Source organism: Acanthochromis polyacanthus, chromosome 5 (genome assembly GCF_021347895.1).
Source record: "Acanthochromis polyacanthus isolate Apoly-LR-REF ecotype Palm Island chromosome 5, KAUST_Apoly_ChrSc, whole genome shotgun sequence".
Lineage (NCBI taxonomy): Eukaryota > Metazoa > Chordata > Actinopteri > Pomacentridae > Acanthochromis > Acanthochromis polyacanthus.
In genome coordinates this window covers 17478679-17506187 of record NC_067117.1, presented here as the reverse complement: position 1 = coordinate 17506187, position 27509 = coordinate 17478679, and the positions used below count along the sequence as shown (strand labels likewise).

The window sequence follows — 27509 nt, the reverse complement described above, 5'->3', positions numbered from 1 at the left end:
GTCTGGCTGCAGTAAAACGGCTAACAAATTGCAGTGAGTCGTCAGAAAGTTTACTGTTGTTATCCGGGGAGGCAGCAAGCTGCTTAATAATTCATTAAATGCTACTAAGTGTGAAGCTGGGATTAGTGCGCGCCCCCGCAGCTGTAGGAGGGGCGCGCTCTCGGCATTTAAAGCTGTTGGGTTCCCAATGCGTCACTACTACACGCGTGACGGGCCGAGAAGTGAGTTTACATTCAGGGCAAAACACACTAATACACACTCCGTACAGCCGAACACACACACTACCGGGAAACTAGATAATGGCGTCCGTGGTGGGGCAGCACCCGGGTCCGCACCGGCTGGACTCGGAACCGCAGCTGCTGCTCTTCAAACTGTCCGGCGGCAGAAAGAAAATCTCGCCGCCGAGGAGAGCGTCCTGGGAGAAGATGATGTTCGGAAGGGGGTCCGCCGCTGACGGGGAACCGGGAACTCATCCAGCGTGTCCGGGACTGGCAGGAGGAGAAGCGGCCGTGAGAGGAGGAGGGATGCCCGGGGAAGGATGCGGGGCTCCGGCCGCCCCTGCTGCGCCACGTAGCCCGGACAGAGAGGAGAGCAGCGCGGGCAGCGACGGGGGCACCGCCGGGACACGGGAGAGCCAGACCGGGCACATGAGCAATGATTGCAACCGGAACATGGACGCTGACACTAACCGGAGGGGGACCTCGCTGAATGGACACAGAAGAGCGCACCGGCACCGGGACGCGCCACACGGCAGAAGGAACTCTCGGAACGGAGACAGCGGACATCGGACCATCTCCTACTCGGTGTCGGTCCCGCTGGAGCGACTCACGCAGGGCAGGACCGGAGTGGTGAAACTGGCCCGGACGGAGCCTCACCGCAGGGAGGCCTGGTCCATCTTCCCCCAGGGGATGGACCCCCGGGTGAGGACCGAGAGGGGCGAGGGACACCGGTTCGAGGACAAGCCCGTTACGCAGGACTGGTGCGACGCCTGCAGCCGACAGATCACTGGGCAGGCTCTCAAGTGTCAAAGTAAGTAGCACAGAACTGCAAATCATGCAGCCAGTTCTTTTGTCCTGACACTGTTTTTGTATTTGCATAGTAGAAATTATTTTTTCTACACACACTATGTGATGCCCACTTCATCCAGATGTGTATTTTCCTTTGTGAGATGTGTTCAGTGAGACTCTGTTAGTGAATGCAGCTTATTTAGACTTAAAGCTGCCTGTCCCTGGGCTGTTTCATGAAGGACACACATAGCCGGGTACTAAACTCTTCCATACTGGTGCTTGTGTGTTTGTACACACATTCAAAAATGGTGCATGTGCCTTTATGAGTGAGCCAGCATGACAGGGAAGGACATTTCCCAACACATTTCTCCACAGACCAAAATCCTTCCACTGAAAGCCCATTATCTTGCTCTTCCAGCTTTGCCTCCCAGGGTCTCCTCTGACTCTCAGTGAAGTGCAACCTCAAAGAAAATGGGAAAGATAGTAGAATTCACAGCGGTGGGTCGATTAAATCCTACAACACAAAGGAAATGTCTATTACAGCACAGTTAATGTGAGAAACTGAGTACATATGGAGATGTGGTGGGATGAGAGGATGTACTCAGCAGGAGAAAGCAGCATTTTTTCACTGATTATACAGTCAATGGTCAATTAAAGGCCCTTTCTTTGTGCTTAAATGCATTTCTGGGTTCCCATACTGTGTGAGATCTGGACGCCACTCCTACCTACACATAGAAAGTTTGGACCATTTGACCTGGCGGTGTTTTATCCAGCTTGAATATGCACGCACATGTACTTTCTGTTGGAGCTCAACCTGAATGACATCTGTGTGTGTGTGTGTGTGGTGGCTTCTGTGTGCACATACTGCACATCCATGATGTATGTGTGAGTCTGTGTGTGATGCTGCTGAGCTGGCATTGTGTCAGCAGCACTCCGTCATGAGGAGGCTGCGGCTGCCGGCCAGTGCGAGATAAAGGAGGGTTGAAAGTGAGGATAGGAAGCGATGAGAATAAAGGAACAAAAGTAAGGAATGCGAAGTAGCTGGACACAGGGATGCAGGCAGGATGACAGGAATGAGGAGAGACAAAGAGCGAAGAGCAGTTGGGGAGGAAAGAGAGTCGGAGTGAGCAAGAGATGGAGGAAAAGGGCACAAGTTTGTCCGGCACTGCAGAGCTGTCTGATTTAGTGTGCTATCAGCAGGAGCTCATTGGAGCGAGAGCAGAGATTACTGGAGCTCTATTCACACACAAACCCAGAGAACCACGCACACACGGCGTTTCTTTACAGCCCCAGAACTTCACAAATTTTTTTCTTCTTCAGTGCTTTCTATATGGATTAAATTAACCCTCGTGTTGTCCTGCGGGTCAAAAATTGACCCGTTTTGAAAATGTGGGGAAAAAAATATATTTTCACAGTGAAACTTCTGATGTCCACATTTTCAACATTTTTGGGAAATTTTTTGAACTTTTTTTTTGGTGGAAGAAAAGAAATGTTAAAAATGTTTCTTTAAGAACATTCACAAAAAAATCTTCCAAAATCCAGTGAATTTCGCCGGATTTTTTGTGAATGTTCTTAAAGAAAATATTAAAAGTTTTACTGATATATATGTAATCACTTTAGGTATTTTTGGAAGATTTTTACTAATTGTTTTGGAAATATTTACAAGAATTTTCTTGCCAAATTTGGGGAACTTTTTAAATAAAACTTTGGGGGGAACTTTTAAGGAATTATTCGAATTTTCTTCCTGACAGTTTTGCAAATTTTCAGAAATTTGGGGGATTTTTTTGCTGAATTTTTTGATTCAAGATCAGTATTTTTGGTGCCTGTAAATTAGGACAACAGGAGAGTTAATTTGCTTCATTGGAGCAAACTTCTGCTCCCTTTTCCCTCAGAAAACATCAGAGGTGAGCGTGGAGGGCTGTCACAGGGGTCTCCGTGCAATGCAAATATAGACATTTCAAGGTATTTCTGTGGGGGAGAGAAATGCAGCCTAAACGCCAAAATAGAAGCAGCACACACGCAGGCTGAGTCTCCTTTCAACTACACCCAGCAAATAACAGGGAGGGAGAGACGGAGGCCTTGCAACCATAAACAACCATCATTCCGTGTCTTTGTCTTGTTGCTTTGCTCCCTCTGCCTTCCTTTAAATTCCCTCCCTCTATCTGCATTGGCTTTGTTGCATATGAAGCCTATAGAAGCAGCTCTGCAGCGTGTCCCTTGGGACACTTGTGGCCTTGCCCTACACAGGAATCTGTCAATCTGGCCACAGCTCCCGGCCTCATAGTCTGCCGCTCTCCTGTTTTATAAGCCTCCGACTCTCAGCTGCTGGCTTTCATTCGTGTTTGTGGGTTTCTGTTTTTTCTTTATTACTCGTCTTAAAAGCTAGATGAGCGTGTGATTTATGCTACAGCGACCTCACTCGATATGCATTAGGATGCTGCACACATATATGAGCCATATGTGGCATGAGGCCCTAATGGAGCAGTAATGAAGCACATAAACATATCAGATAAGTGCAGCAGTCAGGCCTTTTACTAACACCGGTATCTCATCTATATCCGCTCCTCTCCGATTTCTATCCCAATGCCATGCCAGGGGTTGTTTACGCCTCTTTCATGATTTAATTTGTCATTTCTCAGTTGTTTTTTTCAGTCAGGAAAGGCAGGCAGGCAGGGCGGGCTAATGGCAGCCTCCTTAATCCCAGCTCAGGGTGTCTCCAGCCCAGGATTATATCTCAGGAGTGCAGTCGTTGGGATTACAGACAGACAGAGTCAGACGTCAGATTAATATTTAATTACAGCTTTCAGGGAGCCGTGCTGTTGTGGCACCAGTGGCCTGACATACTGGATTTGGTCGTCTCCTCTCTTTAGACTCTGTCAACCAGTTTGACGTGAGACTTGTACAGTTTAAGCCCTTAACCTCAGAATTTAGCATCAGATGAACAATTAATGATTTATTGTAGTTTTAAGCAGATGTGTGTATTTAAATTAGTAATAGTGCTGTAAGGATTTGGTAATTGAATGCAATTATATATGTCACACTGTGTTCTTGGGTTAACTGTTCATTAACAGCTATTAAAGCTTCAGCTGAGGAATTCTTATTATTGGGAAATGCAAAATAGACACTTAAATGTCCTTATATGCAATTTAAGTGCACTCAAAACATTACAGTGTGTTAGAAGCCTTCATATAGGTGTCTATAAACTGTCCTTAATTACTAAATTGGTGTCTGAAAGCAATGCCAATAGCACTATTTATATGCATTTTTAATTAGAGACTTAGTTAATGATGTTTTTCTGAAAGATATCTTGTTTATTCTTATTATTACTAGTCTATAAAATATCAGAAAGAAGTGAAAAAAGCCCTTTGAAGCTTTCGTTTTTCCTAATTGTTCCTTTTGCTCAACCACAGGTAATTAGCAATAATATAAAACAACTGAACGCAGCAAATCTCACATTTAGGAAGCCATAACTACAGAATGCTACTTTTGCTTGAGAAATGACCCCACTGATTGTTTAAATAGTTGTGAATTCATTGCCTCTCGCTCACCTGACTGATTATTGAGGTAATTTAGCTCTAAATTAGAGATTATGGTTTGCAGAAACTGTTTCAAAGTGCCTTTGTGTGCATCTCCTCTGCTGGTTTGTTATCAGTCCTGCTGGTGAGCCTGTATATCTCTGATCTTTGTGTCATGAGCTCTGTGCAACAAGGTGAACGCCCGGGACTTCACAGCTCCTCTGAGAACAATTTCACAACAAGAAAAAGCATTCATGAACAATATATGTGAGCTAATATTAGCTCAGACTGAATTTGTCTTCTTGGAAGGCCCACATGTGAACACATGTGCCACAGACCTTCACAGTGACCCTTGTTTCATTATGCCCTATGGCATTCCCGATGTCTCTCCAGGGACTGTATTATTTCCTTAAACACCATCTTTTCCTCATCCCACCCCTTCCCTTGGTCGACACAGTGCGGGCCTTGTCTCTGGAGCCGTTTCACATTGGCCTTCTCAATCCTGCCGTGGAAGAAGAAAACATGGGAGGAGGTTTGTGTTAAATGGCTCATAACCTTCTCGTCCCAGCATACCACTGCTGCTGCTCTGCCAGACCTGCGATGAATGTAGTTTGAACTAGACTTCAGCCAAAACATTCCTTCAGTGCTCCTTTGTCTTAAGCTGAAATCAAATCGAATCTGACTACAAAGCTGCTTTGAATAATGAAGAGAACGCCGCTACTATGCTGTATTTCTCTTCAGTATGAGTGAGTGTTTTTGTTTAGTTTTAGTAACACGGAGAGTCTTTGCCCGTCAGGCTGCCGCTAATTTTTTGGCCTCGTGATGAAGCCAGGAATATAGGGCATGCAGATAAGGGTTTTGTGGTTTTTTTACACAAAGTCTTGCACGGTGTTTAGTGCTCTTCTCACTGTGCATCGCTGCTCCGCTCTGCTGTATGTATGGCAGAACAGTGGGGATTTTCAAGCAGGCTATATTTAGGTTGCCCTTGGTGGATACTGATAGCAGGACTGCAGAGGAAGAGGTGGATAGGGCAGAAAGAACATGACAAAGACGCTCTTAGGCACATGGTACTTGAAGGTGATTCAGGGATTTTGCTTTAAAAATACGCACACATTACATCACACTCCGTCTACAGTGAGAAACCTGTGACATCAGAGCAGAACTCCTCTTATGGCGCTGCTTGTGATTATGTCATACACTTGTGAGTGAAGCTGGTGAGCACATCCTGTTCCTCCAAACTCTTCAATTTTAGAAGTAGGCCAGGAGGAGAACTCCCAGTAGTTCTTTCTCTTTCGCAGTGCATATTAATAACCGACGGACTGCGCATCACCTCAACCCACACATCCAAACGCGCACATTTTAGGTGATGCGCGTCCTTCACACTGACAGGATATGTCACCGTTATGGGGTTAGACAGTACGACTGACTCACTTCCCATCAACCGGGCTGTGGAGTTTCACAACGAGGAAGCAGAAAAAGGGGGAGAAGAGAGGAGGAGGTGTCGGTAACCACCTCTGCAGTGCTTCTTTTGTATGAATGAAGTCAAAGAAAAGAGAGAGAGGCTCCTGTTGCTGGAGAGAGAGGAGAGAGAGGCGAGGATAGTGATTGCATTTGGGGGTCTCTGTCTCTTTAAGCTGGCTGTTTGTTGCTGCAGAGTGTGTGGGTGCTGCAGTAGAGGGAGAGAGAAAGAGGGGAGAGAGGAAGAGAGAGGATGAGGGAGCTGTGATAACAGAGAAACAGCAGGACGGGAGAGGAACAAGTAACGCAGCAGAGATTCAGGGCTCATGTCCGCTCGCTGAGACCGTCCAGGTGTAGACCAGAGCAGAAAGAGGAAGGTCCAGAGGTGAGAGCATTAGGGAGTGTGGCAGGAGTACAGGTGGAGGGGTGGCAGAGCGAGTGGAGAGGGGGCTGTTTATTCGGAGCGTGGCACCGGTGGCAGAGTGGCTGCGCTGGGATGGCAGAGGGGGGCACTGGGGGGGCTGGCGCTGGGGCAGCCCTCAGAGGGACAGGGGCGTCCGGCGGCAGGACAAGAGGTCCAGCGACAGCTACGCAAACAGGACGGTGCCTGCCGGATGGTGCCACCATGCCCCGTCCATGGCACAGATAGCACCTCTCGTCCCGGGGCAGGAGGAGGAGAGCAAAGGGGAGGCCGGGGCGGGAGCTGGGTCGGGGGGAGTTGAAGGGGTGGGAAGGACGTTTCTCGGCCAGGTGTCGCTGTGTCTGGAGGAGGTGAGGGGGGATTCGGAGGGGGAGGCCGGCAGCGCCTGCTTCGGCCAGGTGTCGCGGAGGCTGGGGCGGCTGCTGAAGAGGCTGCCCAAGTCTCGCTCCTGGAGTGACAGCCTGAGAATCCTCCGACGGTCGTCCTCCAACGGATCTCTGCTGAACACCTCAGGTATGGAGATGACAGTGTTGGAAGTAGTGAAAACTGGAAATTGAGTGAATCTGATCAGTTCAGAGCGATGAACAGAGAGGTTGGTGCTTTGAAAAGATGATGAGTAGACAGGTTGAGCTGGGTTGGCCTCAAAGGCCGGCTCTAGGCCAAAATATTTGTGTATTGTGTGCACCAGTCTGTCTATCTTTGAACTGCAATGCCCTCAAGCCCCGTTAGTCTTTGTCTATACCCACCTATCGGCTGATCCACCCCGCTCGCTTTTGTGTAAGAGCACATATTGTCCATGTGTGTAAGATCGCGTGTGAAGCATGAGGACAGAAGCTGCAGACTGGTGGTAAATAGCAGAACAGTCCAGTAAACAGGTCAGATGAAAGCTGCAGCTCCAGAAATACACCTCTGACACTGACAAACATAGAAAACCTGCACTTTTTCAATCTGTCTAGAAAATTCTGTGGAAGTGAATTATCATATTGACTTTCATATTTGTAGCAGAAATTTGAGAAAAGAAACAGCCTGCTGGAGGCTGCATGGCATCGATTTTTCCCATCATGTCTCCAAACAGAGAACTGGCTAATGTCCCTTTTTTGGGGGGTGTGTTGGGGAGGGTGATGGTAATGAATGCATAGTGTAACATTAGCACAAAGTGTGGTTGGGGTGAACAGAGGCAGAGAGCAAAATGGCTGTGTGCTGCAAAATCATTGATTCATTCACAGCAAGAGACTGACAGCTGAATAAAAAAAAGGTGTTGCTGTAGCTCTTCAGTGTGTGTGTGTGTGTGTGTGTGTGTGTGTGTGTGTGGCCTGTGTCATCCTGATAAGAGTCTGACCAAACATGACTCAGGGAGCTCTTCATCACCGCTCCACCTGAGTGACGTCATGCTGCAGCCTCAAAAGCTTTAGAAATGCCATCAACAGCACAAGCTACTGCAGACAGATAATGGCTATTTTTAGACAGTGTTCCCTGTAAGGAAACCCAATTAATCCTTTTAAGAATGAGCTGGTGCAAGCTGGAGTCCTCGGTTCCTCTTCTACTGCATCTTCAAGCTATATTTATCTTCTGCCAAAGTAGGTTGTAATCGTGGATGATGCCAGCTGTCTGGGAATTCTTGTTTGATGCCTGTAAAGTGCTTGGAAGATAGTAATTTAGTGACTCTAACCACAAATGTGGTTGGAGGGGCAATAATGTGTTTTAGGAGAAGACTTTTAACAGGCTTTTTGTGTTGAGGCCCCTGTTGTTATTGACACCATTACATATATATTTCACTGGATAAATCTTTCTCAGGACCACCAGTTTTACAAAACAATGTCAGATGTACTTGTCATGAGTTATCCTCAGCATGCAAAGAGAGACTTTTAAAGTGTGAGAAAACTTTTATGACGAAGTGGAAGCACTGAGTTTAAAAGATCTGGACTTTTATCAAGCAGAAAGACACTGTTCATGACAACAAACAGAACTGAATTTCTGCTTTTTACTGCACTGTGGAAATATAAAATTCAGCGTTGGAAAAAGGCTGCTTCTTCTATCCAACTTCATAGAAATGTAGCAATAAATCACTGCAGAAACCCTTTAATTCAAGCAAACCGTAATTAAAAACTAAATAGGCTTTTGTGGTACACATTTGATACATTTTTTATGGGTGGAAAACAGTGTAACACATTTTACTGGACTGGGCATCAGAATGACTGAGGTTTGGGGTTCATTCTTAAACTTTGAAGTCATTAGAAAATATAGTATGTTGGGAAATGTGTCATGTTCTCTTGTTTTGTTTCTGGAGCTTTCAGCCACATCTCTTCATCAGCTGATGCGGTTTGCTCTGTTGCCATGGAGATGGTTTAGTTGTCATCATGTGACAACATCATCATGGACAGATGCAGGATGGTAGTAACCAGCCACAACACATGAGGAAAATGCAGTAAACTGATTTAAAAAAAAATGATTTCAAACTTGATTGTTAATATGAACAGAGCTGAGCACTCAGTTAAAGCTTCACATTGCATTCTTTGTGATATAAATAACCCTGAAATGTTCGGTAACAATGTCACAAGCCTCTAAAAGAATCTGAAGAAGCAAAAAAAAACACCCCTTTAAGCATTCAGCTGCTTTTATTTGCAGTTCGCCGAACAGAATAAACCTTTACAAACAAATTAAAGCCTGGTTCCTCTCGTTTGTTTGGTTAATTCAGGGAGCATCTGTAGTGGCACAGATGGAGATGAAGACAGACTCAGTGGTGATGGAGATTACAAATGTCAGTATCAAATATGAAATTACTGTTTACATGTTTAGGCACAGATGTCCAAGTGAAGAGGGTCAGATTTTATGTAGCTTTGGGATTAGATTTGTTTGTCTGGTGGGTCGACACAGGAAGCCTTCGTGCTGCTGTGTGTTTGTGAACGAGGGAGAGGAGGAGACTAAATGTGTGAAAATGGTAATGGAAGACAGTAATGTGAGTGATGTGTATGAGCCACGCAGTAGGAGAACATGGATAACTGCTTTGAACCAGCTATGATGGGATCAGACGAGCTAAAACCCCCAAAGACCCCAAAGCTGCTCTTAATTCCTTCATAAAACCTACCGAGCTCCCCTTAGGTTCATTAGCGTCTGTTAATATCCTCGCCCCTGTGTAATAGCTACCTAACCCCAGAGTACCCCCTCTGACCCCAACCAGACAACATGTTCCTCCCTAAGTCTCCCCACTACATCTCTATCTGCTGCCACACAGACATCCTCCGTGACCTGAGAAACTAATCTGTGTTTTTACCCTCCGCTGTCTGTCCCACACCCACTGTATCACAGAATAACAACCACCCACATCCCCCATTTTCCCATTCCTATTTCAGTCCAGTTTTTTAACACTCGCAGGAACGTGTCAGGTTGCGTTGGAAGAAATGGGACAATTGCGTGGCTCCCTGCGTTTCTGATCTAACAAAAAAATCTATTTTTTTAAAGAATAAAAATGAGAAATGTGATCATAACAAATGTTGCTATAGCAGCCTCCTGCAGACAATCTGAGTGTCCTCTTTTTTAGAGCAGCACTGTCTTTACTAACCGCACCACAATCGAAGCTTCTCCTTTTCCTGTCTTTGTTTTATCTACCCAACTGCAGCAGTGGAAGTTAACTCAACCGCCACATATAGATCATTACATATTGAATGTTTGAGCGTCTTCATCTCTTTCCACTGCACTGATAGAGTTTCCTCAGGCTGCGTCTTTGCCATCTATCAATCTGCATTATGGTACGGGATCTCTCTCTGAGCAGTGCTGGTTTAAAAGCAGTCCGACTGGAATGATGGGCTCAGAGACAAAGAAGGAGTCTGTGAACGTGTCTCCTGATGTGTGGAAGTGACAAAACCCGGTGTACCATGGAGACACACAACACCAGAGCCCTTCTTCATGTTGAAACAACACACACAGACTCCAGACATTACAGCTCTGTGATGAGTGTTTAGGACACAACGTTATTACAGTGTCACTACAGTCATTTGGTGTTCTGTACATACACTGATGATGTGTATGTTTCTGTGTGTTCACTGTCATCAAAGCTTATACATTTATATAGCACCTCTATTTAACAAAAGAATGGCTCAGTGAGATTTAGCATATTTTAGAAGGCTGTGCTGGTTAAAAAATTACACAAAATATGTACAGATTGATATCAAATAGTGTCCAATATATGTCTGCTTTTCTACTAAATAAATGGAAAGCCTGCACACAGTGAGTGTATTAGAATCCGAAGCTATATAAAGCGGAATAATGATGACAGCTTAACTTGATAAGGCAGAAAGAATCAAAAGAATCATAGCTCTGCAGCCTGCCAGACAAAAGATAAATCGAATAAAATGGTCTATTAAAGCCGTCAGCTTGATTAGCTTCCCTCAAATCATAAATGCTTTAAAGGAGTCCAGTGGAAGTTTTCTGTGTGACTGAAGCACTTTCCATTCAAAGGGAGCATGAAGGCTCTTTCCTCTGACTTCAGGAAACAAAAGCAAATCTGTGGAGTAAAAGGTAGTTCCCAGCTGAGTTTGGAGTAAAAGCATGGAAGTAGGGTAGCAATTCCTGTGAAATGGACCTGAATGCAAAACTAACTAAAAGCGCAGCAGAAGGGATCTGCCTCAGTGACTCTGAATTCAACCAACTTCTCCATTTGACAGTCGGCGTCACTGTGTACTTTCCGGAGAACCGAAAAGGGAAAACCCCTGCAAGTTCCAACGAGGACTCCAGAGAGGAGTCTGTCTCAATTTGTATTCAACATTTGTAACACAAGAAAAACAAGCCTTTTTGCTGACTTCATCGTCGTCTCCCAGTTTCTCTTTCATTCCCCTTCATTTTTCTCACTGTGCCTGCAGCGTCAGCACGGCTGCATGACCTTCAGAAACCCTTCTGTGTCTCGACCTGCTTATTAGCAGCCACACATGCATGTGCTGCATCTCACGTAGGTACATATAACACTTGTGCACACATCTACATCGACACGCTGGCACACACACGCTCTAACCTTTAGAAAAAGGCTGAATCGAGTGAATTTCTCATTTACCAGCTGGACTGAAGCCACTAAAAGTCACATCCAAGCGGTAACACCTCTTATAGTCGTAAAAGTAAATTCAATTCCAGTCAAAATTATGCCTCTAAAGCAATGCTCTGATCCCTTCTCATGAACACTTCTGTGAATATTTGGTCAGAAATGCTGAAAAGCCATTTTTGTTGTGTGTTTATTTATGCGAGAGGTAGCGGTAGTGTAACTTATCAGTGTGGGAATAATCTGGATGAAGCATGACTTGCTGACAGCAGCTGTGGATCATGTACAGTTCAGCACAAAATTATTCATATTCATGCAAAAGTATGAGGAACATTTGGAGAGGTCTTTTCTGAAAACAATGAAAGCATTCTCTGGCAACTTCAGTTAGTAAAAATGTCAAATATGTGTCATTAACATCTCCAACACAATGTTTTATCTTGCTTTCTCGTTTGTGAGTATCATTTTCAACTAGATTAACCCTTCCAGTCAAATAAAAATTCTCTATAAATCACAATTTGGCATAGGTACGGATACTTTAGGTGTGGGACAGGATAAGGATTCTACTTTAGATGACATGTTTTCTTTCCAGCTCCCTTAGCAGCTTTGTCTAACCTTCTGATTATCAGAAAAAGGGCTGTGTCCTCTAAATCCTCACCACCCAAAACCAACACTGGTTTCTACCTTCAGGATGACAGCAGGAGAGGAGTCGGCTCGGCCACACGTAGAGGCAAAGGCAGAGTCAGTGATCCAGAATGAGGATGGATTGATTAAATGAAAGCAGGACAGGAAAGGAGTTTCTCTTTTTCCCTTCCCCTGTGTGCTTCCTTTCTTCCTCTGTCTCTCTATCTACAGTGACCTTTAAAGTGTCATGAGCAGAGCATCTCTTATCTGAACTCTCCTCTTTCCTCGACACATCCCTCCTGTCAGCGAGATATTTCAGCCTTTTTCTTCTCACACCCTCTCTCAGCCAACCTGTCTCTGTCCCACACACATGCTTATGTTTTGCTGGCCTTTGAGCTCTTGTGAGCAAAGTATTCTGCGTGAACTATCCCTGGAGCATTTCATTCCCAAGCACCGCTGCATAATCATTATGACGTTTATAAGTAGCTATTAGCCAGAAAACCTCCACACATTGCATCCTGCCAGTGTCTTTATGTAAGCAGAGCTCTTCTCTTCAGCAGTGGTCATCAAGAAGCCTGTTACCATGGCAACGGCAGTGATGCTGAGTGTGAGAGGCGCAGCGGTGTCCCTCTGTCAGCGACCCGCTAATATCAGCAGGCAGCAAAATCGCCGGGCTCACCTCAGCTTATCTATTCAGCTCTGGCTACAGCAAAGGGTTGAAACAGGAAACAATATGTTGTTTAGAAGCAAACATTTACGTAAACGTTCAAGTTTTAGGTCTTTATTATAATCCTGTTTATCACATGCAGCCTATCTGAGAAGGTTTCCTGCTTGACGGCCATAAAAGGGTTGTGACTCAGAGTTTCCCCAAACTGCAGTTCTCTCTTTGTCCCCGCAGCTTTAAGATCTCTCTTCGCTTTCGCATGGATTATCTCACCAGCTGAGGAGAAGTGAGATCTGAGGCTCGGTAGGAAAGCCCGTGGCCACAATAAAGTCTGCGAGACATAAACAGGCAGAGGCTGACATATGTGGAACCCACTAGAAATTAAAGAACAGTGGACTATTTTGAGAAGTTTTAGGGGAAGAAACTGAATCTATTCTTTTTTAGCTGAGCGGTAGTTGGGAGTTGACCATATCAGGGCTGCTATACCGCTACTTTACTCCATGCTGGCCTTCAGTGTTTAAGTGCAGTGCGTCCATTCGTTGTTACAACACATTACATCTATGTTACATTATTTATTTGTTTTGTGCTGGATCCTATATATCCATTATGAACCAGCAGCGATTGTGTTTGTGTGTAATCAAATTTGGCTCTAATTGATTTCTTGCTATCTGATGGATGAAATAACCCAAGAGTCACCTTGAATTCTTGTTTTGTTGTTGCTATGTTAGGTTAGGTTGTAGACCAGCTATTCAGATCACCTTTTGTGCAGGTGTGTCGCCTAAATCAGTCTATACACAAACATGTTGTCCTCTGTGAACCCTCTGAGCTCCAAAACCCACCGGTGGGTTTACAAGGCAGAGGAAATCTTGAATAATGTGCGGTTCCATTCAGAAAATTAACCAAATCTAAGCTTAAACTTGTGATGTTTCATCGACTTTACTTCATCGACATGCCTCTTTTTTAATGCCAAAAATAGCATTCATTTGCTCAAACTAGATCCTGTAAAAATCCTGTAAAAAATAAAACATTTTGAGGTCTTTAGCGCTACTGAGAAGTCATGGGGGAATTCAGCTGTGACCAACAATCACATGACTAAAATTCAGGGACATTTCAGCTGAACTTCAGAGCAAAGGCGATACCACAAGCTAGACTGAAAGGGAAAATAAAACACTTGATTTGTACAATAAATGCAGCATGGCTCAAAAATGTCACACAGAGGAGCAAGTTATCATCGAGTTGAGCATGGGGAAATATCTTTCAGCAGTTGATGTGTTGATATTAATTTAAAAAGCAGCCAATTTGTAGAGGTAGTAAAAACAACAATAATTCGATATCTATAGAAATGTAGAGAGCACTTGTGTGCACATCATGATGCACATATTGGTTGCAACTGTACAGCTGCACAGAAGACATTTTAGAGTTCTCTGTACTTCTCTCCATGGTTGTACTGTTTCCATAGAGGTGCAGAAGTTTTTATTGCAGTGAAAAATGAGCCCACAGTGATTAAATATGTGACACAGGCAAAAAAAAAACAAAAAACATTCAGACTCTGCTCAGGGTTCAGAGGGGTTGATGAATACTGTCACTGCCCATAAAGCTCATGCATGTGATTCTGACATTAGCCCACTAGATGGAGCCAGTTTTCTGTGCAAAGGGAGTTTTTGCATGACTACATGTCTCCTCATTTCTTACTCATACACTTACAAAATTAGCATTATACAAAGGTCACATTGTTAGATCAGCACCGCCATTTTATTCACTGTTTGGTCTGTCCTTGTGTCCACTCCTGTTTCTGACTGGTGTGTGTCTGTGCTCATCAGACTGCAGCTACACCTGCCATCTGGAGTGTGAGAGTCACGTCCAGCTCGACTGCAACCAAAGGGACAGAGAGCCCGAAGAAACTCCATCTCCCACAAGCCACTGCTCCTCCACAGCTCCTCAACACAGAGTGAGTATTTCAAAAGGCAAATGACACTACATTAGATGAAATAAGACTTGAGAAAAGGCCACAGGGAGCTGTTTGTGCCATTTTTAGAAGCACGAAGGTACAGAAAACGCTTCCAGTGTGTTTAACGTTGTGCGGAAGTTTCTTCAAGTTTGTGCACTGCAGAGGTGTGCATGAGTCAGGATTGGGTAACAGCAGGGTTCATTCTGCAGCATCTCTCCATGACTACACCTTTACGTAACCATCCTTCACTTTTACAACACGCTGTCCTCACCCAGCTGTCTACTTATGAATTTATTTATGGGCTCATTTGCCTTTTTGGTCACAGAATGTTCTCAGGACAGAATCTGCTATGTCACATCAGCGTCCGCCTGCTTCCTTCTCTGCTGCCTGCTCTCTTCCCACGTTCACTCTCTGTCTGTCACCTTTTTCCTGTGGTTTGGCTTTGTTTCTCTCACTCAGTGGTGGGTCCTGCTGCCATCATATCTCGTCAAGAATGCAGACTCATTAGGTTAATCACTATTCTCCTTGGAGACCTCAGTTATACCATAGCTGTGTTTGTTTAATCTTTTCTCTGATTGTTTGTGTGCTAGTGGGGAATGTCCGCTGTTTCAGTTTGTTAGAATTAAAGCTAGATGGCGAGGTCAACACTGCATTAATTCCATGGCTCACGTCTCAGTTTTCTCCCACTGTACAAGCCACAGGATGTCCAGTGATACAGTAGTTATGTAAAATTCATCCTCAAAATAGTACTGCATGTGAGCGCATGGTTGTGTACAGGAACCTGAAAGAGTGTGAGTCGGCATACTGCTCTTGGCATCCCAACCGCAGTCACCCACGCGATGTGATCCACACACACACAGATAGCTGGATAACCACGCAGGCCTGCAGCAAAATGTTGGCAGCTTTTCTATGCCCATGGGCCAGAAAATGCAAAATTCGACCCCTGGTAGTGTGCCAGGTAGTACTACGCTTCTGGAGAGCATGAGCAAATGCACATGCAGCCGTGCAGCCCTGAAACATGTTGATGGTGAATATTGGAGCGATTGAGGAGAAAGATAAATCCCAGAAATCTGTTCTCATGTTTGGTGCCAAGCAGCAAACTTCAGTTTTTGCAGTTTTTCACAAACACATGCTCGTTTCTTTCAATACCCCCAAACTACTGGAACTAATTAACGTAGTCGAGTCCAGCTTCACCACTGCTTCTGTCATTTGAAGATAATGAGCCGCAAGTAAAAATTGAGTGAGCGTTGATGAAGTCTGTCTGGGAGCTATGCGAACTCTGAAGCCTGTCTCTGCAGTCACTCTGGTTTGGTTCATACAGGCTACTAGTACTGCAGACAAGAGCAGAGATGACAGTTTATTTCCTGCAGTCCCTTTCTCCCTGTGCTTTGTTTTATAGCCGTGGCTCTGTGTGTGTGTGTGTGTGTGTGTGTGGTTGTGTTTCTCCCCCCTCTATTGTATTGTGTGTGCATCAGCAAAAATTGATCCTCTTTCACCCCAACATGCATAGACACTGCTGCAGTCGCACACGTTCAGCACACTTACTGAGTTTCATCGACTGGAAGCCGACTGGAATTTTTTTCACTGCCCACCCTTGTGTGTGTGTGTGTGTGAGAGAGAGGGTGGATTTGTAGCATCCCACCCCCTGCTCGCTGTCTTCTCCCATAGTAATTACACTGATGGAGCCGAGGAGCAGAGCTGTAGGTAATCGGTCTTCAGCTGACTCAAACTTGACAGGAGGACGTCCAGTGAAACGGTAACACCCTGAGGCTGAATGCCACTGCTCTCCCATAGCAGATAAACTCACCTATAATTGTATCTGAGCAGATTATAAAATCATATTCCAAGCACAGATACAGCATGTGCAGACAAATTGCACACGTGTACAATCAATCTCAGCAGTGATGGGGGCTTTAGCTGATTTTTGACGACGGGTGTCACTGCCAGAGTCAGAGGGCAGATTGTGGGGTCAGAGTAAGGTTAGAGGTCACTGTGATCTCTATGGTGAGGGCAGTCGTTCATCATTTTCTTAATCTTACTTTAAGCACCAAAAGCCCAACCCTTTACTATCAAATCAGCAGTAGTGGTGCAGCTGGATTTATCATGCTGTTTGTCCCTAACTGGTTCCGGTGTGGTAATTAGGTCTATTAATGAAATGCTCCTATAAAAACCACATTCATGGTGGTTGTGACGGTTTCTAGTCAAATGTTGCATGCTGCAGCAGAATATCAGCAGCAGCCATCTTGCCCAGTCTCTGTGCTGCTTCCTGTCACTGCTGCTCTTACGTATGTAAAACTGAAGCTGTGAGGCTTCATATCTCTCCCTCATCAGCGTTTCTCTCTCTGTTTACCCATGCCTCTGCCTCTCTCTCTCTCTTTCTCTCTCTCTCGTCTTCTGTGAGAGGAAGTGGCTGTGCTCTGCAGGGTGCAGTCACTTGCAGGAAGAGAAGAGAGAGAGAGAGAGTAGAAAGGGGGAGGGTGCTCGCAGGCTGATAACACACTCAACCACAGATGGTTGAGCAAGGTTGCGAGAGAGTGAGGGAGCAAAACGGCTGCAAAGACAGGCAGAGAAGAGAGGGAGAGAGCAAGAAAGAGAGGAGCTGAGTGGGAGGAAATCTGTCGCTCTGGTAGTATTGCCAGAGCAACAGAAAGAAGAGGAGAGAGGAGGCAGTGCAGGATCTGTGAACGTCTTGTCTCTGCAGCCAAGAGATCTTCTGCCGCTGTTTACTCTGTAGACCCCGGGGACGGATGGATGCTTACACAAATAAATGCCAGCATAATTGAGCTGCTTCTGCACCCGGGACTTGAATTGAACTGAGACACAGAGCAGGACCAGAGCAGGATGTGGTATTGCGTGCATGCCTTTATGAGTGTTTGCTTGTGGATATAACAGGTGCTCTCAGGTGAGCAGGGTTAACTTGAAACCAACCTGTAAGCCGACTCCGTGACACCAGCGTGTGCCTATATCTGTGTGTGTGTGTGTGTGTGTGTGTGTGTGTGTGTGTGTGTGTGTGTGTGTGTGTGTGTGAGGTAGTGGCAAGCCGTGTGTAAATGTGTACATGTCTGTATGTTTGGCTAGGTCCATATACTGTATGACCTGTGTGTGTTCGTGACACCGGCATCACAGCGCTCACTCACACACACACAGGCATCAGGAGGAAGTGACACTTCTGTGGTTGCTCTCGTATTTCCTGGTCCCCTCTCCTGTGGCGCCCAAAGTGCCGAATCTGAGCCGAGTTCGCCTGTTTCGCCGTCACAGGTGGGACTTCAACTCTCTGGATGCATCAGCAGAGGAGCACCAACTTTTTCTGGAGGAGCAAAGGACAAGTAGATACGTTTAGACTCTGATTGTGGCTGAGTGTCACTTCAGCCCTGCATTTCAAGACAATCCAGCACTTCCTCAAGCTGTCAGCCTGCTGCCCTGGTGCTGCTCCGGTACCAGTGACCGTCCTCGGACCTCTCCATGACTGTCAACACGGTGCCGACCCCCTCCATGACCAGCAGTAACAGCATGAGCAGCGGGTACTGCAGCCTGGATGATGAGAGCGAGGATTTCACTTTCTTCACAGCCAAGACCTCGTTCTTCCGCAAACCCAAGCACGCACCAAAGGTACAGAATCAGGACAACCTTTAACCCTGCCAGATGAAATTGTGATATTCAGGCAAACTCAGATCTAGAAGATGGTTTGTGTTTGAATGGGGCTGAGAAACTAACTGCCATTTAAATCTATATCAAAAACATGCAGGCAGAAAGCAGAAGTCAGGAGAGGAAGTGGTGATGTTTGTGCATGTTCAAGCAGGCGTCTAGGTGTGTGTGTGTGTGTGACTGTATGTGAGAGTGCAGGATGGGGCTAGTGTCATACATCTGCATTGTGTAACATTGATCTGCCGGCTTGGAAGCCTTTCTCATCAACCTCGATGCCTCTGGGCAGCTCATTTCTCAAGTGAACAGCGAGTATAGATTCAGCACAGGCCTGATAAGAGCGTTTGGAGAGCAAAGACCTGCTGCGGTGTGGTTTCATCTTAAACTTCTAAATGCGGCTGACGGTGTTTGTCGTGTTTTCACAGAGATTCTAGGTTAATGATCCAAACCTACAGATTCCATAGAGGCTTCCTCTCTATAGTGTGTGGGAGAGGTTTCCGTAGAAACAAAGCTGATAGATTTGCACAAGTGTGTGTGTGTGTGTGTGTGTGTGTGTGTGTGTGTGTGTGTGTGTGTGTGTGTGTGTGTGTGTGTGTGTGTGTGTGTGTGTGTGTGAGAGAGAGAGAGAGTGGGGCAACTACTTAACTGTACTTTCCTAGTTACCATGGCAACTTATGGTTTTGTTGGCAGTTTTCACACTTCCTGAGATTTTGTTTTGCTCTACTGTACGTCTGATCACTTCACACATAACTGTGTAATAGACTCTAGCTGCAGTCTGCACAGTAGCAGGGAGCTGTTTGTAGGGACAGATGGAGAAAGAATGAGACAGTGCCAGACTATGCAGACAATTGCTTTCATGTAGAACACGGCCCTCTTCTTCTTGCTGTCCTCGTCTTGCACTGCGTTTGGTGTCTGACTTGGAGAAGGTATAATCTCTGAATAATTGACCAGCTGTGCTGTCAGCGTGCAGAGTTAGGGTTCCTGCCATGCTGATGCAGACGGGTATCGAGGTTAGCCTGTCTGGCCTGCCAGCACAGAAGCTGCCAGGTGACGAGGACCAATTAGTCTGGCACCTTATAGAAGCTATGTGAAATATAATACAGCAGCTCTGTTAACATGGCAGGGAATGGCCGAATCTCCTCAGCAGGAATTGAATTGTTTCCTCTGACACTAAGCAGCATAGGCCTTTAGTTCATCGTAACAGAGCAGAGTGTTCCTGCCTCTGTTTGACTATGGAAAAGAGGTATGCAAAAATCTGTGTGGCACCCTGGAATAGAGACATCATTTTTTGTGTAGAAGGCATTAGATATGCGTCACTGTGTTAAATCTTCTCCGTGTGCGTGTGCGTTTACGTAGACAGACACACAGAGACACATTCATCAAAACAGGGGAATGGAGTTGAGATCCTCTTTTCTTTATGAATTATTTCCAGAGCTGAGCCTTTTGCTCCTGATTTGCCAGCCAGCTGTAATGTGTATTCGTGTGTGTGTGTGCTCTGCTGGCACTGATGGCACACAGTGGTCTCTGTGCTGTGAAACAGAATCAGTATGTGTTCTCGATTTTGCTTCTCCTCCTTGACACTTAACCCTGTAATGGCATCGTGCTGACACACACTGTTGTCAGTGTGTGTGTGTGTGTGTGCGTACTGTATCTGTGCATCAAATTTTGTATACACACACACACACACACACAAATTGTTATTTGACTGTCAAAGTCAAGAGTCAGTCCTGAGTCAACTTCACTAAAAGCTGGTCAGGTTCTACACACAAACAGGTCAGGAACATGGTTTAATACGACAACTTTGTGGTGACATTTCAATCAGTCATACGACCTCTCTTGTCTGATCTCATCAGCGTGGGAGCTTCAGCACTTACTCATGTCACCCTCAGGGTGTGTGTGTATCTGCATGGCATGTATGCATGTATATGTGTGACTTTTGTAACAATCTAAAATATCCCTCAGATTTTAGCTGCATTTCAACATACAGCAACATAACATGACCTGGACCTCTATCTGTCACCTGTAATATTAATTAAACATTTAGAAAAATGTAAAGCTTTCACTTAATACTAGCAGTGTGTGCTTCGTATGTACAATGCCCCTTTAGGAGTCTCAGTTGTGACCCGGAAAAAGAACATATTAGTGCATCACCTGTCTCATCAGGTACTTATTTTGCCTGGAGTACCACACCTAGCACTGTGTATGAGTTAAATTTAAACATTGAGTCTGTGGTTCTGGAGAAGGATTGTTGATGTTTAGCTAGTTAACATGTTTAAATATTAAGCACATGCAAGATTTATTATCTCTCTTGCTCTCCTCCGTCTCCTCCATGTTGTAATACTGTATGCATCGAACCGAACCACTCTGTTTTTTCACATTTACAGAGCCAGTTCTGTGCAGGAACACTGGATCTGTGTTCAGCACATGCATGGAATAGACAGCTAACTGACCATAAGGAGATCTTCACTGATATTGACTGGAAGTGTATTAAATTTGAAATGCGGACTCTTTCAGTAAAGTAACTGTATAAAAGCAATAAAGATTAATGTCAAAGTAAGAAGTCAAACAAAATTGAAAAACAAATGCAGCAAAACACGCAGACAATAAATCTGAATATGCTCCATACAACAGGAGACGACTGTAAAGTACCTACAGCAGTTCTAAAGATTCCTGACTACATAATGTACACTAAAGCAATTACAGCTGTTGACCGGTCAGTGTAAGGCTCTGATACCAACAATACACATAAACAGTTGGTCACGGTGCTTGTCCTTTAAGAAATTATGCTTTCTTGTAACCATACATTTATCTCTGTGCAGATTGTACTTTTAGTTTCACATTTTCTGCCTCTGTGTCCAGTCGGTTGTTGGCTCCTCTGTGACCTGCTCCGGTCAGGACTTTGTGGAACTCTCACGGGTGAAAACTGCCCCATTGTCCCGCTCTATTGTCCTCTGATCACTCTCACTGGTATGCAGAAAGGGAGGGCAGGGCACTGCCTCTGATACATTTAGAAACTTGCATACAAACACAGGAATTCCTGCGAAGTTCTTTTCACTTTGTTGCTTTCAGCTGGAGAGGAATTCTAGACACAACTCCTCTATTTCCCTCAGATTCTTCCCTGTGCCCTGAATTACAGAACACATACGCAACATTTATCCTCCAGAGTTTCATTAAATGTATTGGTCGTTATGTTATTTCTCTTCATGTGAAAGTGACTCAGTAAACTCAGTGACTATTTATGCATTTTACAGAATTATGATATGACAGAAAAACTTATGCAAGCAGGATTTCATTTTCAACAGCATCACCTTCTTTCTACACTCTGCTGCATCATGGGCATTTAACATGATAGCAGGGCTTTAAGTGCATTGAGGAGTGCCTGATGATGAATGATTTGAAAGATAAAACAGAGTCAAAAAGAATGAGCTATGAGGTGTTGTTTCCATTCACACGTTGACACACTTTTAAAATGTTATCACCTCCTTTGGCTCGTGGTACGCCATAATGGACTCTGCATGGTAGCATTAGTTGACATTGGTGCGCACACACACACACACACACACACACACACACACACACACACACACATACATATACACTTATGCAGGCTGCCTTTATACTGAAAGAAAAAGTGACTTCATCACACAACCTGAGGACTCCCCTCCAGAAACAATCCCTGCCCCACGTTTGTTCTCTCTCACACACACAGTGTCTCCCTCCCTCTGCCCCAGAAAATGCAAACGAAGAGTAGAAGGGAAAAAAAAAAAGCTATTGTGAGATAGAGAGGATGCATCCCACTGTACTATAAATAACCTAGTCAAACTCTGTGTTGCTAAGGCTGGCTCAGCAGCAGCTCTTTCATCATTCCTTACCCCTTACTCGCTTCTTTCACTGCCTCCCACTCTTCATCGTGTCTTCCCTCTCTCAGGCTCTCATTCGTAGTCGCAGAGGGAAATGAGTGAGAGTGAGAGGGAGGCAAAGCTGTCAATATACTTGTACTATAATGGTGAATGTGTAATTGGCCCCATTCACAACATTTCCTTTCCCCAAGCAGAGCTGCAGCACTGCTGTGTAACCCCCTGCTGGGGAGGAAGAGATGGTTTAGTGTGTGTGTGTCAGAATCTCCATCAGCCACAGTCAGAGAAGCAGTTTTTCTGTCTGAGGATGCCAAAGATGGAGGACAGGAGAGGTCCATAATGCAGGAACTAGGCTAGATGCTTATTTTCAACCAAATACTACATCCAGTACACCTGCAAGTCAGACCGCCCGATTTATTTAACGGGCTGCATGGTGGAAGGTTTCCTCTGATTCAGGTGTGTCTATTGATAAGTCTGAGTAAAGATTTTTAAAAAAGACCATTTATTTATTACATGGCAGGTTAAAGCAGCGCCATCTGCTGGTTAAAATAAAACATTCCTACTACTCATAGCAGTCCATAGATACTGACATTCTCCTCTTTTGTTGACCTTACAGCAGAATGAAGCAAAAGAAGAAGAGGAGAGAGGAACAAAAGACCTTTCAGAGGAAGATGTGCAGTCCAGGATAGAAGAGTACAATGCTCAAGTGTCAGGAAATGGCATGAAACTGGTGAGTTATTAATTCATGTTGTAGGTGGCGAATGTGTAATGTCAAACCAACAATGACACTGGATTGTTCCTCAGATTTTTCACTTCCTAAATGATACAGAATAAATAAGGAATTGAGCTTAAATGTAGTGTGGTGATTGATTCTACAGAAGCAGCAATAAAAGACAGCAGTAGTTTGAAACTGATAGAAGAAAGGTATACTCAAAAGGTGTACTCAAATTGTTTCACCCAGGGGCCACGTTTGCAAATTCACTGAAGGCCAGGGGACAGTTAATAAACAAACAATAATATTCGTCTGATCAAATGCATAATCAATAAAAAGGCTCTTTTAAAATTATTTATACTCAAATTAAATGAGTAACAGTGAAATGTCTACAAAAGGTGGATGTAGCCTCCTCACTGAAAAGTGAAGCCAATGCGGCCATGATCAAGGCAACCTTGGTGCCTTAACCCTGCATTCTTTCTCACAGCCACCAGGGGGCAACACCTTTGGCGGCAAAAATATGTCTGCTTGTATAAAAGTCTACAAGAGAATGGCAATGAAAACAACAACTTGAATTTTTACCTCTGTAAACATTGTCATAAAGAGTTTATGGTCTCTATTGCTAGCTCCAAGTCTTTTTGAAGACAGCATGATGTTCATTTGTAAATTATAGTCCTAAATTAGAGCAACATAGATATAAGAGCAGGGTCTGCTTTAGGGCATGCCTGCCATGTGACTCACAGATCAACTACTGTATCAGCGTGCATGGAGTAGTCGAGTTCTCAGTCGCTTCTAGCTCGTTTGTTTCATCTGGTGTCAGACAGCAAGATGACGAAGACCAAATTTCAAACTCAAGGAACATTTACTGTATTAAATCAACAAAGAAATCCCCATGTCAGTCATTTTAGTTTCATAGTGAATGAGAAAATGGTCAGCAGGGGAGCCAGCACCCTGTTGGCCCACAGGCAGTAAGTTGAGTTTAACTGATGTACTGTAGCCATTGAAGATGCATGATTTGATCAGTAACAAACATTTTTCTACTTGTTATTCGGGAATTAATTATATGAATTGATTTGGAAAAGTGGCAAAGGTCAAACAGATAAGAAAAAATAGCTTCTATATTGTAATTTTTAGAAGAACAGTTGGACATCTCGGAAAATATGTTTGTTGAATATTAAATAGTAAAAGGAATATTTTTTATATTTCCTGGCTTTCACTGACAGATTAGTGCATGCAGTGGCATGGGAAATTATCAAATTTATAATCAAAAAATTGAAAGTTGCCCAAAATATGGCACTTTCTTCCAGTTGCTATCGTGCTCACCAACTCAGTGCCCATATTAATACAGTACTGTCTCTCCCCTCTCTTGCTATCTCGATCTGCCCCCATGTGCTCCAGGCTTCAGATGGATCTTACACGGGTTTCATTAAGGTTCACCTGAGGCTCAGTCGACCAGTCACAGTCCCTGCTGTGGAGGCCGGAGGCTCAGAAGGAGCGTCCAGGCAGACGGGCGGCAGCAGCCGAGCGCCTCCAGAGGACCAGGAAGCAACGGACTGTGGACACGCTGAAAAGAGGACGTCCTTCTACTTACCATGTGACTGTGTGAAGCAGATCCACATCAGCTCTCTGACCACCACCAGAGAGGTCATTCAGGGCTTGCTGAAGAAGTTCATGGTGTTGGACAATCCTCGCAAGTTTGCGTTGTACAGGCAGACGCACCGGGACGGACAGGGTGAGGGAGAGAGACACCTTTGGCTCACGCAGTTTTGGAGAAAACATTTAATGTGTCGTGCTGAACGATATATTTTTCTTTCTGCAGATCTGTTCCAGAAGCTTCCTTTAAGTGAGCGTCCTCTTCTTCTGAGGTTGATCGCAGGACCAGATGCAGAGCAGCTCAGCTTTGTCCTTAAGGAAAATGAGACTGGAGAGGTAGAGGTAAGAAATCATCAAAACACACATAAACATGCAGATATATATACATTTGGCAGGTTCTTTGTGTAATATTTATTTAATTATCAGAATTATATGGGTTGTTGAGTCTATATACATTTTATCGACATTTAGAGATGGCAAGCAGCAAAATAATAATAAGGATATAAATCTCCTCCTCTCCTTTTCCCTCTTCCCCCTACAGTGGCATGCATTCTCTGTCCCTGAACTCCAAAACTTCCTGGTAATACTGGCGAAAGAGGAGACGGAGCGTGTTCGAGCAGTGGAGCAAAAATACGCAGTTTACCGACAGAAACTAGAGCAGGCCCTACGGAAACATGACCCCTGACCCCTCACCTGTTACCTTATGACTTCAACCCAGGGAGACACTGACCCTTTGAACACTGATCCCTCAAGACCCCCAGAATCTATTCAGAGAGTCGAGCACGAGCGGAACTTTTCTTCACGCTCCACGTACATACACACACAAACATGCACACAAATCACACACAGTTGCATATCCTTTCTCAGGACGCATACAAGCCCATCCCCCCACCATCCACACATCTGCTCCCTGCAGAGAGAATCAGGAGTTGAAAGTGATGCGAAAGGCTACAGGGTGTGTGGTCTTCGAGCTGATTGGACAAGTTGTGTTTTCTTTGCCAAGGACACACACACCCAGAAGGATCTGTACTGTAACTCCGACTTGAGATCTCACTTGGGACTGATATGAATCAACGGTGTTTTTTAAAGATTCCCTCTTCTTCTTCTGCTACTGCTGCTGCTACTGCAAGTGTTACTTATGCATGGGTCTCTCTCAGCTCATCTCCCCTGCACATAGAGTTAGGATTAACACACAAGGCATGATTACTTTTTTTCTGCATCTCATTGGGATGGAAGGACAATCACACTGTTTTCTTTTTTCCTTGTTGTTTTCTTGAAATTGATGTATTGCCTGTCACCAGATGTTATTTTTGTTGCTGAAATTGAAGAGATGTGGATTTGTGACGGGGGGTGTGTGTGTTTTGAGTTGGGGGTTGGAGAACTGGTTATTGGTGCTTTGCTTTAAGCTAGAGTAGGAAGCAGGAGGCTGTTTGCTTCCAAATCAAAGAAAAGAAAGAGTGGAGGTATAAGAAAGTGAGATCCATCCTCTGATTTTTCTCAGGGAGCATGTGTTGAGCAAAGAGTAAACCTAAGGGGAGGAAATAGAACCCTTTTCCACCTTGCACCACCCTGTTTTAGCACATGCTTATCTGTCCTTTACGCCACGTGACGAGACTTGAAGACATGAAGATACTGTCAGGTGCTTCGCTGGCAGAGATCTTCAATCAGACCCTGTTAGCGCCTCTCTCCTCGCTCCTCCAAACACTCACACACAATCCTAACATTTTCTCAGATGATAACTGTGGTATCATTTCTCCTTGCCCCTGCATAAATCCTGATCTCACCAAGCCTTGCATGAGCTCCACCTGCAAATGAAGCCTACTGAGAGAGGCAATCCACATACCTTTACTGATACACTTTACATACAGTACATGTGTTGGGGGTGTATTTGAATGTGTGAGGACTTTTACACCAAAGCTTAGAGGGGCAGATCTACTGAGAGGATTTGAACAAGATCAGAGACAATTGGAAGTTTGTTAAATTAAAGGTGAAGTATGTAAAAAATCAAACCAGCTTCTGTTTTGCACATATAGATGCAGGTCAGTAAATGGCCCGTAAATCTGGGGCAGGGCATGCATTTATGTTTTTTTTTTCCTTTTATCTCCCTGCCTTCCACCCAAAAAAGAAAGAAATGAAAACATATAAAATTCATGATAATGGCTATGATGTACCAATGATGTGTTTGCAATGCATATGTATTATGTAGACACTGGAAAAAGAGTGACAAGGTTTAACTTTGTTGTAATTATGAATATTCAGATTTTTTTTTTTTGTATCATTCCTACTGGTTGGTGTGTGTGCTCATCTTGGGCAGTGAGGAAAATGTGAATAGTGTTTTAAAATGAGTGTCTGTGTGTCATCAGCGCTCCCTGAATGGGCCTCACTTATTGAGTATCAGGACATGCACTGAGTGCACATGTATTACAATAGCACATTTCAGCTGCAAATTAGGTTACAAAAGAAAACTATTGGGCATGCATGTTTCAAAAAATTAATGCTTTTCATCAAAACATTCTAAAAACTCTCACTCATTCTTGTTTCTTCGTTGATTCCATAGAAATACTAATGAATGAGGCCTGTTGTCCATAAGCACATGCTTCTCAGTAAACCCAGACCTTTTTTTTTTTATTTTATTTTTTTTTACCATCACCACCCAAAGCCTGAGCTGTTCCTGCTGGCAGTGCCTTTTGTTTCATGTGCCCCTTTGTGTCCATGTAAGGTGTGATTCAGCACACAGGTGCCTGAGTATATGTATGGGTGCTTTTGCATGTGTTTCTTGGGTGGTGCTGGATGTTTTCTTTCTCTCCCCAGTCCCTTTAACACTCGTGTCCTTCCAACAAATCCTCAGTGTGAGTGTGAGTGCATGTGCGTGTGTGTGTGTTTTATTTATTTCATAGTTCACACCATCCTCATGATATTACGTCAAGGATGTTGAGACTTAATGCTTTTTTTGGGCAATTTATTTTGTTTTATTTGAAGAAGTGTGTATAAATATATCAGTAGAACTGTACAGAATATTAAGATGAAATAAAAAGGTAAACATCG

General features: G+C 44.4%; 1 protein-coding gene across 3 annotated transcripts; it reads left to right on the top strand.

Annotated features, from left to right (window-relative positions):
• Window positions 1-182: 182 nt before the first annotated feature.
• rassf5 (Ras association domain family member 5) lies at window positions 183-27509 on the top strand. 3 transcript variants are annotated; one of them, XM_022197297.2, is made up of 6 exons: window positions 183-1029; window positions 14533-14660; window positions 22776-22889; window positions 24270-24603; window positions 24691-24806; window positions 25006-27509. In XM_022197297.2, exons 1-6 carry the CDS (start codon window positions 300-302, stop codon window positions 25147-25149), a joined length of 1566 nt encoding a protein of 521 aa, XP_022052989.1. In that variant the 5' UTR covers window positions 183-299; the 3' UTR covers window positions 25150-27509. The 3 variants fall into 3 exon arrangements, with proteins under 3 accessions (XP_022052989.1, XP_022052990.1, XP_022052991.1); XM_022197298.2 differs by lacking the exon at window positions 183-1029 and adding an exon at window positions 5901-6914; XM_022197299.2 differs by lacking the exons at window positions 183-1029; window positions 14533-14660 and adding an exon at window positions 17104-18269.

Excerpts from the sequence above, each read along its gene's own strand:
- rassf5 (XM_022197297.2), top strand. The coding sequence starts at position 300 with ATGGCGTCCGTGGTGGGGCAGCACCCGGGTCCGCACCGGCTGGACTCG. Across the intron at positions 1,030-14,532 it reads GCAGGCTCTCAAGTGTCAAA|ACTGCAGCTACACCTGCCAT; the intron begins GTAAGTAGCACA and ends TGTGCTCATCAG. Across the intron at positions 22,890-24,269 it reads CAGGAAATGGCATGAAACTG|GCTTCAGATGGATCTTACAC; the intron begins GTGAGTTATTAA and ends CATGTGCTCCAG.